The 20,916-nt window shown below is 36.4% G+C and overlaps 1 protein-coding gene across 4 annotated transcripts in view; it reads right to left on the bottom strand.

The window, feature by feature from the left end:
* ATP2B2 (ATPase plasma membrane Ca2+ transporting 2) overlaps window positions 1–20,916 on the bottom strand; it is a 464,757-nt gene that overhangs the window by 61,858 nt on the left and 381,983 nt on the right. For all 4 annotated transcript variants that reach the window (XM_064454232.1, XM_064454233.1, XM_064454234.1 and 1 more), the window contains one exon: window positions 20,443–20,685. In XM_064454232.1, coding sequence (XP_064310302.1) covers window positions 20,443–20,685 — 243 coding nt within the window. The remainder of the gene's footprint in view (window positions 1–20,442; window positions 20,686–20,916) is intronic.

Below are 20,916 nucleotides of genomic sequence, written 5' to 3'. Positions count from 1 at the left end.
CCTAATACCATAAAAAGGAGAACTACTGAAAAACTATAGTACTATCAGATTCAGATATACTCCTTTGGTACATAATTTGAGTCAATGGTTTAATGGAAGACATCTAAAGCAAGATTAAAATATACTAAATTTATAATAAAATGTTATCAGCTTTTTGTAGATACAGGTTTATTCAGCTGACTTCAAGCTAAACCAAGATAGATTTAGAAATTACTGTTTATCTTAGATAAAATCTTAAAAATGAAAGTTCTTTTTAGCCAAGGATTACAAATCTAAAACTTTGCTTGACTAAATAAAGTTTTCAATTACAAAATGGGGAATAGTTTCAAAAGATGTGTTGAAAATAAGAAAGCAGTAATGTTCTAGTTTTCATTTATGATTTCTCTGGGATCCTGCTAACTACAGAAGTTCAACAGTAGAACTTTTTTCTGCCTTTCATAGTATGACCATTTCCACAGATCCTTCACCCAAGCTATAATCTGGATTCTGGTTGCCAAACACCAGCAAGAAATTTGCTTTATCTTCTCCTTCATTCTTTACTATTTGTTGTAAGAGTTTGTTTTTTTCCTAGCTGTATCACCTCTGCATAACTACATAGGAATTCGCATCCATGCATAAGAATGCAATAGAAACTTTAATAAAGCTTGTCTGGAAATAGGCTGGTTTTGACATGCGAAGATGCTCTTACAAAAATTTTTTTTCCACTTTCACCTATTGTTTAGAAAGCTTACTTAGTAATCCTATCTGACTTTTCTCTTCCAAACAATACTGTGGAACTTTCCTTTAGTTTTATTGAACACCTGCCCACATTATCTCAGTACATAGCATACTGCTGGCTTCCCAGGCAGACTACAACTGTCATATTAAGTATATACATGACTAGAATAATACTAATTAACCAAACACCAAATATTTTATTAGAATTCTTGGAAAATATTTTTCTAGATTAAAACAAAGAAAAACCAAACAGCATCTTAAAGATATATTTCACTACACATACCTGGGATCAGCTCTATACTGTTAAAATGTTAGTAATTCATTTTCCTAAGGTCTTTATTTAGGAATAAAAATTACCCTTAATAGCTTGTGCAGACTCTGATCTTTGCTACCCTTGAGGACACATCTGAAGTAATATTATTGACTTGACTGATGAAGAGCACAATTTGTCCTCAGACTATTTAGAATTTTAAGTAGTTTTTCATATTAACGATTAATAAGTTACCGCTGTTTTATACAGAGCACATGTTTTCTGAAATACACATGCTAATTTACAACTCAGAATCATCACTGCAAGGTAAAATGCTGTTGAAATTCAGTTAAATTAAAGTCAAAAGTCAGTTTGAACTGGGGTCAGCATAAGGGATTGAAAAAACACTTAACTTGGAGCTGGTTGCATAATCATTTTGGCATCAGAAGAAACAGAATCCATTAACCTTACGTACCATTTTGATCTCACTCACCAGATTTAAAGTTTAACATTGAAATTGTAAAGGTTTGATGGGGTTTTTTTATTCTTATGCACGCCACTGAGTAGTCTAACATAGGTGTTCCCATTCACTTATATGATGCCTGTTCATCGGACACCAAGATTTATCTCCTTTTTACCTTCACAGGATTAAAAATTTTTATACACTAGACTGATACAGATCTCTTCCTTTACGTCATTTCAAGCTCAAGCAAAACATTTCAATTCCAAAGAACTAGAGGTCCACACCCCTTAAGGATGGTGAGCTTCTAAATTCCTGATATTGATCAGTTTTCTCCATAATGCAACAATTTTGGGGTCCCATGATTACTCATTCATAATTTCAAAGCCCTGTGGTACATACATTTGCAATTTGGCTCTAAACCAGACAACACAAAATGTTGGGAACCCCTTAATAGACGCTGTACATGCTCCGGTAACAAAGACTGGCCATATATTCTAAACAGGATTTGTATTTTACACGGTACATAATGGTGTTACACAGTGCTGTACAGAAGCCAGAAAAATATTGCAGGGTGGCATGCAATATGTTTGAGGAATGCTAATACAGCTCATCTAAAATAAAAAAGTTATAAGCTTAAACAAGAAATTTGATTGTGAAGTGTATCTGACAGAGAGGAAACTTGTGGAAAAAAAAAAGAAGACATTCACCTCTAATAGTGGCATGTATCTTGGGCTCAGGGATTATCAACGGCATGTTTTGTAGGAAAAAGAATCAGACAGAAAGAATCAAACTGAAGGTAACAGAAGAAGGGAAAGTGTTTTTAGTAAATTCTCCACCTTTATTACCAAGTTTCTCCCTTTTTCTTCAAACACATCCTACATGATATAAGCACTTAACTCCAACACAGAGAGGAGGGCATGGAGTGTTTGAATCCAAAATCAGTGGAAGGAACAGGATTAAGAGAAAAAAAATTGTTTTACACAGATGTGTACTGGTAATCAAGCACATCAGCAGTATTCCCTAGCATAAAACAGGACTAAAAGACAGGAGAATGTAGAGAGGGAAATAATAAATAGATCACATGAACAAATAAATATCTGAAATTTCACCATTGCTGCCCTGAATTAATGTCCCCCCCATATTTCTATTCTGAAAAGACTGGGAAAGGGGGATACAACAGGTAAATCCTTTTGCTTCCAATTATCCACAAAACCCTAGTACCCACAGCAGCTTGATTTCTTGGGAAAATGTGCACCAAATAGGTCACCTCAAATTCTCACTATTTACACTAGGCACCAGCCGTCACCATCATAAGCCTATCAAAATCAAGGCAACTTATTCCAAATCCCGACTGACAGGCACTGATTTGTTAGTCAGCCTAATTCGCATCCCAGATCTACACAACCTAAAATGAAGGCACATGAAATAAGTTTCAGCACTCACGAGAAATATAGAATCTCAAGACTAAAATCAGAAACATAAAAACCAACAGTTTAACAGTAAAGTTATACATTTGTAAGTTGTTACTTCATACTAGTGGCTAGTGAGGATGCCTTCTCACTGAACCAGCAACTGTACAGCCCCCTAATTACTACATGTTGAATACAGGCAGCAGTCTTTTATCATTTAGACCTCTATGTTACAGTAAAATTGTAGTCTCAATGTACGTTTATATTGCATGTCAAGCCTAAGTCTGGACCCCAACTTGCTGGCAGTTCAAACTGTTAAAGCCATAAGACAACCTTCACATCTCTCATGGTTAGAGACTGACCAGAACATCCTGCTGAGCTCAGTTATGCTGCCTCAGCAAGAACAAGTAACAACGGAGAAGCAGTTTAACAGACTTCCCTACCACTGATCAGATGTGTTCTGCACCCTTCAGCTGACACGAAGCAGGCTCCTCAGACGAGTGACAGCATTGTCGTTTGGCACTGCTCCCCAGCACAGGCCACTATCTTGTTATTTAACAACCATTTCAATATCAGATCTGCTCAACCTTCCTAGGAAATTGGTAACAGGAATTTTTGACTCATTACTGTGCAGGGTGTAAGAAACAATATATTTGTACAGTAGCCAGAACAATGGAGTTATTTAGGTATGACTGGCATAATCAGATCTACCACAACAATTGGAGGATATTAAAATCCAGGCTTCCTGCATCAGATTAGCTCTTATACAGGGTAATTATTTAATTTTTAGGACAATAATTTTTAAATATTTTTTCTGTTATCTGAAGACAGACCTGAAAATGATGCAACAATCCATTTAATTAATGGAATGCTGTGGTACCACATAATTCTCATTGCTAGTACTTGAGATGGATACAAGTTTATTCAGATACATCACATTAAAACAGTGTGGTTCAACATCTCTTGTTGCATCAAATAATAGCAAGGCAATGATCATATAAAAAGGGGCCAGATGTAATTATGTAATGTATCAGTGTAACATTTCCTATCAACATGGCAAAGATAAAGCAGCAGTGATGTGACTCAGTGAATATGGACTCACAATTGTTTCAGATCACATAACAAACAAAGAAAAAAATATACTATCCATAAATTCACCAAAAGTGATTATGAAAGGACATGAAATCATGCACAAAGAACAGACTGAAAGGCTGGTGTGACAGTCTTCACTCCCTCTCTCATTGACTTACATATTTTTACATTCAAAGAGAATTAGTACTCTGCCCTTAATTTTAATAGCAAATAATTAAATTACCCTTTTAGTTTGAAGGACCAATTTAACTTTGACTCATTTGAATAAAAAAAGGATCAGGCCAAAAAATACTACTGGAAACAGGAGAATTGTTTCTTCTTCTCACTAGTTAAAGGTAAAAATTGGATATGTCAGTCCTGTATACATTTTTCGCATGTAGTTGAGACCAGCATGCGCTAGCCTCCCTCTTTTGGAAGACCATCTAAACCCAGTGCCCCTGCCGAAGCAGGTCCAACTACAGCAGGTCGCTCAGGGCTGTATCCAGTTGGGTTTTGAATACCTCCAGGGAAGGAGACTCCACAACCTCTCTAGGCAACCTGGACCAATGTTTGACCACCCTCACAGTAGAACACGCTTTCTTATGTCTAAATGGAATTTCCTGTGTTTCAGTTTGCTCTCATTGGCTTTTTGCCTTTCACAGGGCACCACTGAGAAGAGTCCAGCTCCATCTTCTTTATTCCCTCCCATCAGGTACTTACACTCATTGATAATGTTCCTCCCTGAGATTTCTCTTCTCCATGCTGAACAGTCCCAGTTTTCACAACCTCAAACTTGTATGTCAGATACTCAGCCCCATCATCCGGATTATTAATGATGTGAAACAGTATTGGCCCCCCTTATTGATCACTGGGATACACCATTAGTGATCGGCTTCCAGCTGGACTTTGTTATCAAAACAGCCTGAGACCAGCAGTTCAAACAGGTTTCAATCTACCTCACTGTCCACTTTTCTAGTCCACACTTCATCAGTGTTTCAACTCACCCTCAAGAACAGAGGATGCAAGTTAAAAATACAGACAAAACACTTATATTGTCTGTGCATAGATTTTCAGACATGCAAAATGTGACATATGAGCAATTTACACTATTCATATGAGAATATTACTCCTCGGTATAAAGAACTTGTTAGAACTAATTAGGACTAAAATTGCTATTTCCTTCAGCTTCACAACCAAAGAAAAAGTGGGATAGCTGTATCAGAAGCACTATTTGAGGTTGTTAACAAAGCAACATTTAACTACATTTATCTGTGTAATTAATTTAATTGGGCCCAGAGCGAGGATTTCTGATTTCAAATTATAAAAACATTAACCAATAACTTTTTTAAATTAATAATACCTTTTCATAAAGTCCTGCACACATAACTGAAGAATACTTATTCTAAGGAACCGAGCATTGACATGTATGTTATATTATATTGATTATTATATATTATATATATTATATATTACATTATGAACATTACAGTTCATTCGCAACTCCGTAATCACGAGTTATTCCTTTTCATCTCCCAATCCATTTTGGTTCTCTAATTTGAAATTTTTTCTTTTGTAATAAATATTTTACATTTTCAGGATTAAAATAAGTAAAATAGAAAGTTGGATGTCTTTTAATTTGAAAAATAAATATAATTTTAAAAAATCTCTTAATTCCAAATGACAATGATTCATGGCTTAATTTAAACCGAGGTACATTAATACACCACATTACAGTGCAAAGAATGAACTCTGCCTTGTTATGACACTACCAATTAATCATACTTATGATTAGGACACTCCAGCCTTAGTGTTTCCAGATTAGATTAAACTGAGTTTTACAGACACAGATTCTTCTCCACATTTTCCTCAAAGATTCTTAGTATATCTATTATACTATAAATGTTATTCGTCTGTATGTAGAGGCTTTCCTATTATTATTGATCAAAACCATTCAAATGTTCCATTATAACATACCATTTAATGACAATTTGGCTCTAAAATTTTGAAAATGATTTATTCTATTTCCAAATGTGGACACCAAAAATCTCCTCTCTTGTCCTTTTGTATAGTCCTATTCACAAGGAACTGGCAGTTGTTAGATTTACACTAGTTCCATTCCAGCTTTAAGTGCTACAAGAACTGTTGACAAGTAACCTATATAATCATAATAATTAGACACAGCAATTGTTATTAACGTACTTTAATTAACAACCAATTTACTTCAAATATAGCCTAAGTACAAGGCTTCAGTTAAAGGCAGTTATAAAGGAAGAAAAGCATTTTTCTCCCCTATTACCAAAATCATTCGAACACAGACCAGAGTGACAAATGTGCCATTTCTAAACCAAATTGATTAAAATTAAGAACAGACTAACAGATTTTATAACTTGCTGATAATTTGTTCCATATCTTTGGCAAAGGCTTGCTATATCTTCATGAAAGACAAATGAGCTGAACATTTTTCTTTAAATGCAAAGGAGAAATTGCACTTAATTGTGGGATTGTAATGGGTACCTCCATAATGACAACCCAAACATCTGCTACCTTGTTTTAGATCTATTAAACTGAGGTTTTACTGCATGTTGCTATTAGACTGGCTTCACGAGTGTTGCCAACACAGAAAACAGAGACAGGAGACAAACTGCATAATGTTGAGTTGATCAGGTAGTGAAAATTCTACTTCAAGGCAACATCTGAAGTTTAAAAAGTATATTTCTAAATTAGAACCAATACTAGGATTTACATGGTTTTGCCAACATTAAAAGCATTATTGCAACTGTTTTAGGGCTGAAACCTCAGCTTTTAGATTTGAGGAAGTAAAGATACATTTTCTTTAGTTATAGCAGTGATCTAACCAGCAATTGTACATTCAGAAAACATCCTTTAAGTCAGTCTAATACCCACTATAGTAATCTATCAAGAGTTTTCTCCCTGGCATCTCAAGACTTTTTCTCACCAAGGTTGCCTATTAAAATCTTATTTAATATTTCTGAACAGATCATAATCAAAATTCTAGTTACATAATCTTCCTCACTTTTAATGAACTAGTTAACTCTCTTAATAGAAATTAATTGTATTTTTTAAAAACACCTCCACCAGTAGTCTGAAGTGCTTCTCACGCATGCTTTCAACTACCCATTGTACATGAATTTCAACCACAAAGTTGTGAAACACACACCACCTATTCCATGTTATCTAAATATACCAACTCTCATTTAATTTGTATAACCGTCTCTATGCTTTTTACTAATTAGAACTGGAAATCTTGTAATGCACTGTAGACATTAAATCATTGGTTTAGGCCAATTAATTGGACAAAAAACCAAAACCCCCCAAAAAACAGTGCCACTATCTGAAAAATGTGTACAGTGATAATGACCATACTGTAGAAGAATATCACCACATTAAGTAACAGAAAATGCATGGCGTTTACATATGCACATCAAAATCCTGAATTCCAACAAAAGGAAAAGTATTTACAGGTAGTCTTCAGTTGCACAAAACTTATCAATACTTTGAATTTTCTACTAAAGATAGGAAAACTAAATTTTTAGAAAAAACAAACCAAAGCCAAAATTCAATCTTAATACTCACTGCCTTTCTGGTTGCAGCATGAGTACAAAAAATTTTTATAGTTTAAGGAGCTAAATGTAGTAAGAGCAAAGCAACTCTAGCCACATGAAATGTAAAAGCAAGTTTTTTTCACTTGACTTATGCTACTGATTATTGCCCATCGTAATTCTAGATCTTCTCTGTTAATAGTACACATTTCCAGAGTAGGAAAAGGGTCTTCAAGCATCAATTTCTAAATGAATCTAAAAACACTAACAGCAACTATTTCACTTATCATAATAAAAATACCCCTCTTAAAATCTATACTAGCACATATCAGCTGAAATTATTTTTAAATTTGTTTTGGTTAGGTAGGTGTTCTTTTTTGGGAGGCAAACGCATGGGCTCAAGTGTATATAATACGTTAGAGCACTTCTTATCTAATATTTTCTCAAAGGGATTTTTTTGCATGATTGGTGGGGTAATGTTTGAGATGCATTATAAATTCAGTCCTCTGGCCAGCCCCTCTCCTTGTCAGGTTACTAAGAATGATGCCTTTGCTGGGCAGAATAGCAGACTGTGAGACTGCAGCCAATTTTTATCTGATTATTCATTCAGAATGAAACAGGATAGGAATGATGGAGAGGTTGAACATCCTGTCTGTCTTTATAGGAAAATTCTCCCAGAAAAACTTGTCTCTCACCTCTTCTAAATATACAGGCCCTAGCAAACCAGCACTGAGTACTGTCAACCCTTCTCCTTTGGAGTGAAAGGAATTGTAAGGTAACTTAATTCTCTGCTCACTTAAGTAGAAACTAAAGAAAAATAACAACAGCATAGGAAATACGCAGACAAACTTTTTAACATGCTCAATACTTTAATTCAGTATTATGAACAATGAGCTACATCTACTGCCCTATACTCATTTATAATTTCAGATGGATGAGATGTGCCAGTGTCTCCATATAGACTTGCCAGTATCCAGCCATACTCATTTGCTCTGTGTGTTTGCACTTACACACTTTGAGAAAGGTTTGTAGTAGTACTTATTACAGTTGACCAAAATTTTAAAAACATCCTTCTAGAAGCTTAATTTTCGCATGTGGGGTGTCTGCCAAAACAGATCTGTCATTTCTTCAATGATGCTAAGGAACAGTATAGTTCTGACTACATTAAAATACTCGATCCACCCTTCCTTGGGAAACTTTCCAGTCAACTTTCCCTGTTGACTGGAAGCCGGCAAATGTTGCCCCAATATTCAAGAAAGGCAACAGGGATGACCCCAGTAACAGGCCTGTCAGCCTCACTTCTGTGCCTGGCAAAATTATGGAGAAGATTATTCTGGGACTTATTGAAAAAAAAACGTGAAACACAATGCAGTCATTGGTCCTAGCCAGCACAGGTTCATGAGGGGAAAGTCCTGCCTAACAAATTAGATTTCCTTCTATGACAAGGTTACCCACCTAGTTGACCAAGGAAAGCCAGTCGATGTGATCTTTTTGGATTTCAGTAAAGCTTTCAATACTATCTCTCACAGTATCCTCCTGGACAAAATGTCCAGCATACAGCTGGATAAACATGTAATGCAGGGGGTGAGCCATTGGCTGATGGGTTGGGCTCAAAGGGTCATAGTAAATGGGGTTACATCAGGCTGGCGGCCAGTCACTAGTGGGGTTCCCCAGGGATCCATCTTGGGGCTAGGACTCTTTAATGTCTTCATAAATGACTTGGATGCAGGACTTGAAAGAATAATTAAGTTTGCTGATGACACAAAATTAGGAGGAGCTGTTGACACTCTCAAGGGCAGAGAGACCCTGCAGAGAGATCTAGACAAATCAGAGAGCTTGGCACTCACCAACCGTGTGAAGTTTAACAAGGGCAAGTGCTGGGTTTTGCACCTGGGCACAGCAACCCTGGATGTACATACAGACTGGGGAACAAGAGGCTGGAGAGCAGCTCTGCAGAGAGGGACCTGGGGGTTCTGTTTAACGGCAAGTTGAACGTGAGCCAACACTGTGCTCTGGCAGCCAAGAGGCCCAACTGAGTCCTGGGGTGCATCAAGCACTGCATTGAAGCTGGTCGAGGGAGGTGATTGTCCTGCTTTACTCTGCGTTGGTGTGGCCTTGCCTCCAGTACTGCATGCAGTTCTGGATGCCACAGTATATTAGGGATACAAAGACAGTGTCCAGAGAAGGGCCACGAAGCTGGTGAAGGGTTTAGAGGGGAAACCATATGAGGAGCGGCTAAAGTCACTTGGTTTGTTCAGTCTAAAGAAGAGGAGACTAAGGGGAGACCTCATCGCTGTCTACAGCTTCCTCACAAGGGGAAGAAGGAGGGCAGGCGCTGATCTCTTCTTTCTGGTGACCAATGATAGGACCAGAAGGAATGGCAGGAAGATGTGCCTGGAAAGGTTTAGGTTGGATATTAGGAAAAGGTTCTTCACTCACGGGGTGGTAGAGCACTGGAACAGGCTCCCTGGGGAGGCAGTCACAGCACCAAGCCTGACGATATTCAAAGAAGCACTTGGACAATGACCTGAGAGATATGGTGTAAATTTGGGGTTGTCCTGTGCAGGGAAAGGAGTTGGACTTGACGATCCTTGTGGGTCCCTTCCAACTCAGGTCATTCTATGATTCTATGAACTTTCAATTTCCTATGCTAGACTCCAGCAGGGAAAAGGATTTTGTGTAACATATGCCTTCTGCCTTTTGTCCATCAAAGTCATATGCCCCTGAGAAATCAGATCAAAGTAATATGCCTTTGAGAAGTCAGTGCCCCTTGCAGTTTGCTCAGAATATGTGGTTCTAATTCTTCAGAATCCCATCCACTCTAGACATTTTTCCAGCTTATCTGGCACCGTCTCTAAAAGCAGAATGGCCATAATTTTTGGACATTTCCCCACACTCACTTGTAAATAACACAGAAATATGACTGATTGGAATGAAGAGGAGCCGAGAGCTTTGTGTATAAGAACAGAAAAGTGGGAGCTTGAGAGAAAAATTAGTAGTGGCGTCTACCTGCAGAAGAAGGCAGAAACTAGAATTTGAAGCAGTTTTTTTACTTAGTGTATCTTTAATACCAACTTTCTAGGACTAGCTGTGACTCAAAATAAAAATTATATTTTGTTTACAATAACAGAAATATAATAAATATTATTAAGCACTATTTCATTCATAAGGAACAGCAATTCCAAGTCAATTTAAAGTCTTTTTCAAGTCTGGAAAGTAAGTCGTGCACATTTATTGCTCTGAAATTAGCAAGATGTTTTCTGCTATATACTTTATTGCTTGCTGATCTGTTGTGTTTCAGGCATTATATCAGTTGAGGGGTTTTTTGGTTGGTTTCCCCACCCCACAGAAATAAGCCACATAGAATTCTTCAAGTAAAAGGAAAACTTACTAAAAAGTATATAATGTACACTACATATATCTGAAAGAAAATTAATGTCATATTTCATTATGAGGTGATTCACCCACCACATTGCTTTCTAATAAGGCTGTTCCTGTATCTATCTCTGATTATAAACCCACTACCATTTTCTATAAAATTGGTATTAAATTATCACATTTGAAATTATTATCTTCCTGTTCCTGATGATAGAGAACACAAAGAAAACCTACATTAAAACAGATGTGCCTGAAGTAAGTGGTTTACACCCACTCACATGAAAACAAAAGCTCCCATCAGGAAAACATGCTCCCTGATAATATCCCCTCCAAAATTCTAACCAGCATTTTCATCAGCTCCAAAGTGTGATGACTTTATCTCAGTACGGTATCATAAGCATGAGAAGAAGTACATATTAAAATAATTAATTGTGCTAATGTATTTTATTTTTTAAAAATTGGTCCTAAAAATGATCAAACAACAATAAGCAACATTTATATCTAGATGAAAACACTTTGAAATATGTTGCAGGAAACATTGACTTTTAAAGCCTGCATTCATCCACAGGCGTATTTGGGAACAGTTGGCAGTTATCCCCATAAGTGAATTATCTTATGCCAGCACAAGATAAGTGGGAAATAAGAACATGAAAGTAAGATCAATAACATAACAGAAAATCTCATGCAAGGTAACAGGAAAAACAGTTGTTCCTTCATAGAATGTTAAAAATCTAATTTACTCATTTTCATACAAGCAAGCTGGGGGCAGGAGGGGAAGCTAATGTGGTAAATGCTATTATGATAACTAAAAGCTTCCAAGTGACTGTCAGTCCTGTTTATAATCTGGCAGTGATTATTTATTCCAACAAGAATAAATGGAATCTGCAGTTACCAAACTGTGAAGGTAAAGAAGGCTAGTAAGAAGGAGGTTATTATTTCCTTGGTTTCTGTCACATGAAGAAAGGAAATAAAGACATAAAATCTACCTTGATCACAAACTTTTAGCTAGTATGGGAATAATTTGTTTTGTTACATTCTACAGTGCAGGATTATTTTATTTATCGATCTTCTCTTCCTATGTTCATTTATTGCTGAGGCAGGAGCATCACCCCTTTCTTTGACAGAAAAGGAGACTAGGAACTAAGGAAAAGAGTTGTCATGAGTTGCAGTCCTTCTATTGCTAAGTTCTTTTACAATTATAGTTTATAACAAGAACTTCAGTGAAAGAACTAGCTCTGAGCACATTTATCTCACCTTCTCTACCTATAACATTTCTGCGATATTGTCGGGAAACCTGCCTTGCCTCTGACAACCTGGCCACTAATGAAAATAAGCAACCTTCCAGAGAGTATGACAATGTCAATAGCAGATTTACAGGATGGCCCTTCTCTGATCTCTGCTCCCTAATCCCTCTTTGCTTAGGTAAATCCATCCAACAGACAACTGCTAAGAAGCTTTCTCAGCAGCTGATTCCATTCTACCCCTCACATACAAGTTTTAAAAAAGAAGACTTTAATAAAAAAACACTTCTTCCTAGCAAGACAAAGCCCCTGTACCCCAATGGCAGAAAGTGCATGACTGGGATAACACCATGTCCTACGCTTTACACACTCAAGCAGTCTTTTCTAAACATAGTTATTTCAATTATTATTTCAGTAGCTAATTTAGTGAGAAAAGCTATATTTGTACCTCATTATATAAAACTTCCATGGCAAGAGATGTGTGAGGATCATTACTCTGCTAATTACCATTCCTAGAAGCAGAGACAATTAACTACATGATCTATTATCTCTAATAATTATTATTTACCCAGTAAATCATATGCACACTATAGGTTGCTTTTTTCCTGCCCAACTTATTCTAAGAAAATGCTTACCAAGGACTTTATGAACAAGTTTTAAAGAAAATATTGTTGGGAATTTTTTTTGTGATGATAGTCTTGCTTATATATAGAAAGAAACTTTGGCCTGCATTGTCTGGTCCCATCTGTAACATATATCTACATTATTTAGTTGTATAATACTCTGGAAACAAAATATGGAAATTGAGACAGACATAAGTTTACCTGTAACGGTAATAATTTTGCAGGTGAAGTAAGACGTCTTACAAAATAGATTTTTAGAAATAAGTTCAAACAAATAAAATTTTAAATTTTAAATTTTAAATGGATCAAATGCACCATTTGGCTGGAGACTCAGGAATGCCTCAGACAATATTTTAACGCCATCACCTGAGCACTTCAAAAACAAGAGAATATACAATTTTCACAAATTTCCATTACCAAACTAACATGCTGAAAGCAACCAAAAAAAGACATATAGTACTATCCTCAAGTTACTTACAAGAGAGCCTTACTGACCTAAATCCAACCTTACTGAGTTGGCAGATGCCACCTGAAAATCATGCATTGTTTTTCTGCAAAGCAGATTTTCTTCTCTTTCTCCTCATATCATGTACTTAGTAACTTATTGTACCCCTAAGATTGCAGAATATGAACTGTAAAGCCAGGAGCAGAACTTCATGGTTCATGCAAATCCACTTGTTCTTTTTCAGACAGTGAAAAAAATAGTATCTTTGAATTCCTACACCAGTTCATCAATCTGCCACTGCGGAATTCTCCTCTCAGTATATTTTTCTGTGACATTTTCTGGACAACTTTAAGTACAGTAGAAGTAGAGGATTTTCCCATTCCGAATGTATTCCAAGCCTGTTGCTCCTTCCTCTTGCCTCCCTCATCCAAAGCCAGATGACACTGACAACAAGCCAGTTCAGTGTCATTACATGGGCTAAATTGCAAAAATTCATCCCAGATATGTTTCTCACTGTTTACTGATTTCCAGGATTATTCTGTAAAGATAAAACCTTCCACAGATCTATCCTTAGAAACGCTGACACATTATTTAAGGGTGGAATTTATTTTTAAGTGTTGCCTGGAGGAAAGAAAGCAGAGGCAAGAAAACCATTACAAAGGATGGTCTCTGCTCAGATTGTCATCAAGATTCACTCAAACCCTTCAGTTTCAAAAGTACTAGTGCAAACCTCCCTGCGGACTAAGCTTGCAACTGTATGTGGAGAAAATGTGATGTAGTGAAACAGGGAAAGCTGCACATCTGTAAAGGAGAGCATGCTGAGAAGAGTATGTGCAAGCTCTGCTACTGCCAGGTTATAATCATCTTTCTTCCTTACATTCCAGTTTTACCTTTTTTCCCCTCAATGTGCCCTCATTGCGACTTTCTACTTTCTGGAGTTCTCATTCCTTCTTCCACTGCCTCTTCTTCTCCAAATTTGACCTGCTTTCTTATAGGCAAGTCAGCCTTGACTGACAACCAGACTGTCTGTCTGATAAATGACTGATCTTTTTTAGATTTCAAGTCAACAACTGGAGCTGCCAGTTATATTTGCGGGTTAACATTAATGGTAGGGAACTACCGAAGGAATAAAACAGAATTTAGGCCAAGCAATTTACTTGGGCTGTCATTTAATGTTGTCATAAATGAAAGCTTTCTTCAATTTATCCTTATTGATTTTTTTTTTTTTTACTACTTCTGTCCTCATTTTTTGTGTTTGTGTTTTTGTGGGGGTTTGGGGCTTTTTTAAAACTATCTATTTTAAATTAGGACATTCTTAGCAGCAATAGGTGAACTCATCTGGATAAAATAAGAGATGACCCAAACCTTCATGTACAAATTATAATTTTATCTGTATTTAAGAAACAAAGAGCTTGAGAATAGGTTTTCAGAAAACTGTACCTGGGAGTAAAAATATCTTTCCAATTTCAAATGCCAAAATAGTTTAAAATGTTGTTTGGAGGATAAAAGCTATTTTCTCATGGTTCTTCTTTGAATAAAGATGAGAATTATAGTGACACCCAACAGCAGTTCCATTTAGCATGACTGCCCTTGGCAGACAGCTACAATAAAGTACAAGCTCTTTTGCTGTTGCCTCAGGAAATATAAATTCTGATTATTTTCTGTTGATAGGTATGACATAATCTGATCTATTGGGTTTTGAGCTTTGTGTAAGAAATGAAATAAACAATCTTCCCTAAACAGGTAGGGTCATCTTTTTCCGTTCCATTTTGAAAGCAAGACTTCATATAAATACACAGACATAAATATATGTATATAGACAGCTAGAAGAAAAGGTCTATGCTTTGTCAGACAAGAATGAGAGAGCTGCAAGCAACTACCATTAAAAAGATATGACATTTCAATCCTCTTTTCCATCACTGATAACTTTATACATTAATGTGGGGAAATGTATGGAAAAAATCCATAAACCAACCTACTACTTCTCAGGTTTTTAAATGATTCCTTAGGAAACTTCCAAATACCCATATTCCCCAAAACAACTTTAAAGCTGTTTTCAAGAAGGCCTTACTATATTGAAAATGATGAAATTATGAAAGGTAAAAGGAAATGACAGTAAATTTTTGTTGGCTAAATAATGTGTGCATATGTGTGTATATATTATTCTTGAGACTTTTTTCATCCAATTAAAAAATTAAAAATAGACAAGATCAATTCAAGTACTTGATAATGAAATCCAGTTTTTAAATTTGATTTTATAAAAAAAGTCTTTAAGAGAGAAGTGTATTTTGTACTTTGCACACCTTTTAAAAAACCATTTCTGACAGGAACATTATGTCTCCCAACAACCCAGATAGCTGTATTTCTTTTGGATGCAAATATACTCCTCACAAATAAAAAGAACCCTTCAGCTGGCTACTACATCCATGTTCTCAATACCCAGAGTGGATTTTAATCTATTCCTGCAAAGCAGCTGTTGTGCTAGAATCTTGTTTTCATCACTTTCCCCATTTCACTGTTGTAGAATGTCATTTCTTCTTATGGTTCTCATATACTATAGATTACCTACTACCTGCTCTGCCAGCCTTCCTCCACTCTTTTCCTCCAAGAAATTACGACGTGCATTCATTCCAGTATTCTGCATCAGAGAATCAGTCAAAATAATTATTTATTCGGAACAATAAAATTTTGTGCCATAATCTCTTGAATTGTATATTTCAGTATTAAAAAGTTAGAAATTTTGTTCTACTTGTTTTACTAAGATCTTTCATTATATGTTCAGGAAAAAGTAATTGCACAAAGCATGAAGGTGAATTAACACCCTCCTTTCTCTCCTAGTACATCTTAATGGCTGAGTCTATGATGATGTCCATCTCCAGCTGAAATGGTGTTGCAGCTCCATCCTACTGCTGTGAGCCAGGTACTTCTGCAGCCAGCCTGCATCCTTAGACTCTTTCTCCAATGGAAGGTAACTGTCACTCTCCCCCAGAAAATACTCCTCTCAGGGAAGCTTGTGGGTAATCCCTGTTTCTCCCTGCTGGGGTTATTTGGGGCCCTCAAAACCAGCCCTGCAGCCTTGTGAGTAGAGGTCTGTCTGCATGTACAGTGAAGACCTTCATCTAGGGCTGTGGCAGAAATATGGCTGGAATTTGGGTGCTGGCAGCAACTATTTTCTTAGAGACATGTTATAGCATCATATGCATGTGTTCTTCTGCCATACAATCAACAGGAAACATTGCTTTCTCTGTTCTGGCTGCAATAAAATTGTCTACATTCCTTTTTTTTTTTTTTTTTTTTTTCTTCTTTTCCCCCTTCATTTGCCCTCTTTGGTTTTATCTGATAGAGGCCTTTTTGTTCCAAAATTTTTACAAGGTTACATCCGTTACTTGAATAACATCTACTAACATATAGACTAACATATGTTTACTTCATTTCCTAAGTCAGCAGAAGCTGTAGAAGGCAGTGAATGTTCTGCACTTTTCTGTGACATCTCTGCCTTTTTTCCTTCAAGATCCTCGGTAAAGGGTGCCACTAAATTGTGTCACATACTGTGCAAATGCAGTAAATGATACTCCAGACCATCAGAACAGAAAACAGTCCTCCTAATACAGATCCAGATATTCACCCAATACAGGCATAAGTAGCTTTTTTGCCCCCTGTGTCAGATCATAACAATAATGGGTTCAGCTGTGTCTTTTCCACCGCTGCTGAAAATCACTCAGCTAAATACTAATTGTGATCTCTTCTTAATAAGAACACATTACACCCATCCAGCAAGCATGTCATCTGTGCCCTTTGACAGTTTTCAGGAAATTAGAAGAAGAAGAAATACTTTTCTAATTAAACTGAATTTAAGCAAGCAAGAGCCCAACAGAAGAGTTCAAATCACTAGTTTTGGTATTTGGAGTCTATCTCATTATTGCTCCATGATATTCGAGATCAATGTACTTCTGCTCCAAGTGCAATCAAAGTATTACTGAAATGCAAATTTTATTTTCAGAATAAGAGATGCTTTACAGTCCTGATCACATCTCACATGTAAAAATGTATGAAGTCTAATTTTTAATTCCATGTGGGAAAGCTACATAAAACACGAATACTGGAGAAGAAAGGTTTTCTGGGGAAGAGCTTCACATAAAAAGCATAAAAGCAGCATTAAAGTTGCTCTGAAGCTAATGGAATGCAAAATCAGCTTACCCAGTAACTTAATCCTTGGAAAGCATTGAAAAGAACTATATTTAATGATGCTATTGTTCAGTTGGAATAATTTGTGTTTAATTTCTCAGGGAAATTCAAATTTTTATCCCAAGCAGTGATATTATTTTCTTTTTATATTTTTATCAATGGTTCAAATTTCCACTTAATCAAAAGACAATGCAAGAGGGAATATTCCTCATTCAGCAGAGAATCGACTAATTTTATGGTCCCATATGTGATGACTCTGAACAGAAATTCATACAAAGTGTAATTTACAGCATATGCATAACTAGGTAACTAAAAATGGAATATGTAAAATTCAATCTTGGCGACATAACACATATGCCCTTTGGGTTTGAGCTGATATTCATAATTTGATTAAATATGCTGGAAGAATGAGTGCACAAGTATGCATTCAGTATTAGCAGCTAGAAAAATAATACTGTACACTTCATCTTGGAAACGACTCCCTTACTGTTTTTTACTGTATTTATTTATGATTTAAAATGAATGATGGCTATGGAACAATACCTTGTAACTAAACATTAGCTTAAGCTTTTTATAAACAATGAACAAAATTATCTCCAATGACACTGGAGTTATTCTTGTGGGGTCCATATAGCAAGGCTTGATTTTATGATGCTGTTATAACAGCTAAAAAAACACCATTAATTTTACACAGATAAGTTCAAGTAGTCATCTGATAAGTATCCAGATCAAAGGTGATTTCCAGAGTATTTCACCCATTTATCAGTTTTACAGAGAATCAGTCTCTGAGCAAAGCTAAAACACAACAGAAATGGTGAAATATTGACTCTAATGGGCATACATAACTAATTTCAACAAGAAGCAATGAAGTCAAGCCACAGTAAATAAAAAAAAAAATTCAAAATTATATTGAGACCAAAGTGAAATTTTAGAACTACTACTGAGCAGAATTTTTTTCAGTCAAATTAAACTATTACCACAAGAGAAAGACAGAACATTAAACTTAATATTACAGGTGCACCACTCTGGAAATTCTGATGCCTTCCCGTGCCTTACTCAGAAACCCAAAAGCATTCTGAGACTCAGAGGGGACGAACTGGTATGGAAGTTGAACAGAAACATGTTGTTACTGTGTTTGATCTCATGCATTTAAAATGAACAGCAAAATATAAAACAAATTAAGGACAGCTGACATTGAGTCTTCCTCTGTTAGTTACACCTGACTTAACTGTCAACCAATCTGCCTGCCCTCTGCCTTGCTGTTTCTTAAGAATGAGGAAAATTCTGCCAACATTGGTAACATTCTCTCAAAGCCCTCCCAAAGTCATCAGCTCGGACTGATGCTGGTGACTAGTATTACCACTGTAGCAGTTATATAAACACAAATTTATATAGCTACCTATTATCTTTCACTCCAATTTGTCTGTATTACCTTGTGTTAATCCCAGCCTGTGTTTGAGTTTGATGTTATTTCTCCTTCTACAAAAGTACTTAACCTTACTTAGGCTGAAACAACATTAAAATAACTAAGACATATGTTCCTCTCCCCCACAATCAAATGTTATACTGATTTGTGAAGGCATGATTTACCCAGCAGTACTAAAATATTCTTGCTAGTTTACAAATAACGTAAATTAGATTCCAAAAAGCCACAGCCATAAAATAGCCACACTGAGCTATTACACAGCATTTACACTGAACCACCTGCGAACGGAAGGCCTGTCTTTCATTTCAGTTAACCTGGTTGATTTTGACCTCGACAGACCATAGGAGAAAAGGCACAATAAGATCCAGGATTCAGCTGGGAACTGGTGCTGCTAGTTGGATGCTCACAGCTGAACTTGGTGCACAGCTGAGTGAGCTCTGCTCTTCCAGAGCATCTGAATTCAAAGTCAAAAGGGATAGCTCCAACCTCTGTTGACTAGAGCTATCTGTCTGTACAGTGCAACAGAAGAGGTGCACTCACATTGCTGGCTGATTTCAGCCGGAAGGTGGCAACTAACAGTATCTTGCTGAACTGGTGGAGGCTTTGTGTGATTCTCTGTCCACTCTTGATGTAGGAAGCAGCTCAAGTCACCTCAGGGGCTGGTTCTCCCCACATTTCCCTTTCCAGAGAGCTTTCAGTGAGAACAGAAGAGTAAGTGCATCACAGCACAGATGACTGTCTGAAGGGTGCCTAAGCTGTGGCTTGACTTCTTACACTAACCCTAGGTAAACAATCCTCAGAAGCATTAATTTCAAAAACACCTTTGCCACAAACACGCTTAGCATATCTGCATCAGGTTTCTCTAAACATTCTTCTTCCAAGTGTTGATTGTTACTAATATCCAGATATTTATATAGCAAGAGTTAAAGGAAATATATGCTCCAGCACTCAGCGGCATTTCACCAATTGTTTTCTGTGATCATATTTTAGAAGACTACTTTTAAAACAAACATGAAGTGCTTGCAAGACTATTACACAGCTCAGCACAGAGCTATAAAAAGAACAAGACATAAATTCATAAACTTTAAAAAAGGCATTTGTTCTGCAATATGAAGAGTAGGCTAGACCTTTCATAGAACAAATCTATTGGAATTGCAAAAATTTCCAGCCTCTTCATTGGCTCTGTATAGAAGAATCTAATGCCACAAGCAAACATGATATTTCCATTTTGCCCTGTTTTACAGACGGATTAAAATAATTCTGGATGTAATTAACTTGAAACCAGAATGAATAAAAATCATTAACCTCACTGATTTAAGCAATCCAATTTGTCCTATTTGAGAATTAACTGAAAGTTCTTAGACACATAAAAATAACATATGAAGTCTCAGTGAAAAGTAGTTGTGTTAGCAAATTTACCTGCACTGAATCCAGGCCATCCCAATCTAATAACAGCAGGAGTTTTTAAAATGTAGCATGGTCTTGTACTTCTAAGTACATCCCTATCCTTAAAAGAAAAACATATTATACAGAATTTTACAGCACCTGTTCTCATTTAGAGGGCCTCAACAGTACCTAATAGTTCATAATCAACACAATGTTAAGGAATTAACAATGCTCTAAAAAATTACAACTCCTTCTGCCGTTTCATTTTATTGACAGAAGCCTACTTACCAGAATTTTTGTAGTATAAGCACTGTTGATAGCAATTGCATTAACAAGTAAATCAAGAGTTTTGGCAGGTACAGAATCTGGGTCAGGGATCTCTTTGTAGTGGACATCACCAACGTAGGCTTGGACAACCGTCATCCGGTTGGTTGTTAGTGTCCCTGTTTTGTCGGAGCAGATGGCTGTAGCATTACCCATAGTTTCACAAGCATCTAAGTGGCGGACCAGATTGTTATCCTTCATCATTTTCTGAGAAAAAGCAAAATAAAAAACCTTCAAGATTTGCTTTGACAGATTTTTAACATCATTTATAAAAAGCAAAAAAGCATGTATTTAGTCTGGTTCATTAGAACATAATGCTCACTAAACTAGAACTTTAACTGGGGCCAATAAACCAAGCCCTAGTTACAGACAAACAAGCAGTGACCATCCCTGAAATAATTTTGCCTTAGATAAACTGATACAGTTCCATCATTCTTT

This window comes from Phalacrocorax carbo, chromosome 6, assembly GCF_963921805.1.
Source record: "Phalacrocorax carbo chromosome 6, bPhaCar2.1, whole genome shotgun sequence".
NCBI lineage: Eukaryota > Metazoa > Chordata > Aves > Suliformes > Phalacrocoracidae > Phalacrocorax > Phalacrocorax carbo.
The sequence above is the reverse complement of the archived record's forward strand: the minus strand, read 5'-3'. Positions and strand labels throughout refer to the sequence as shown.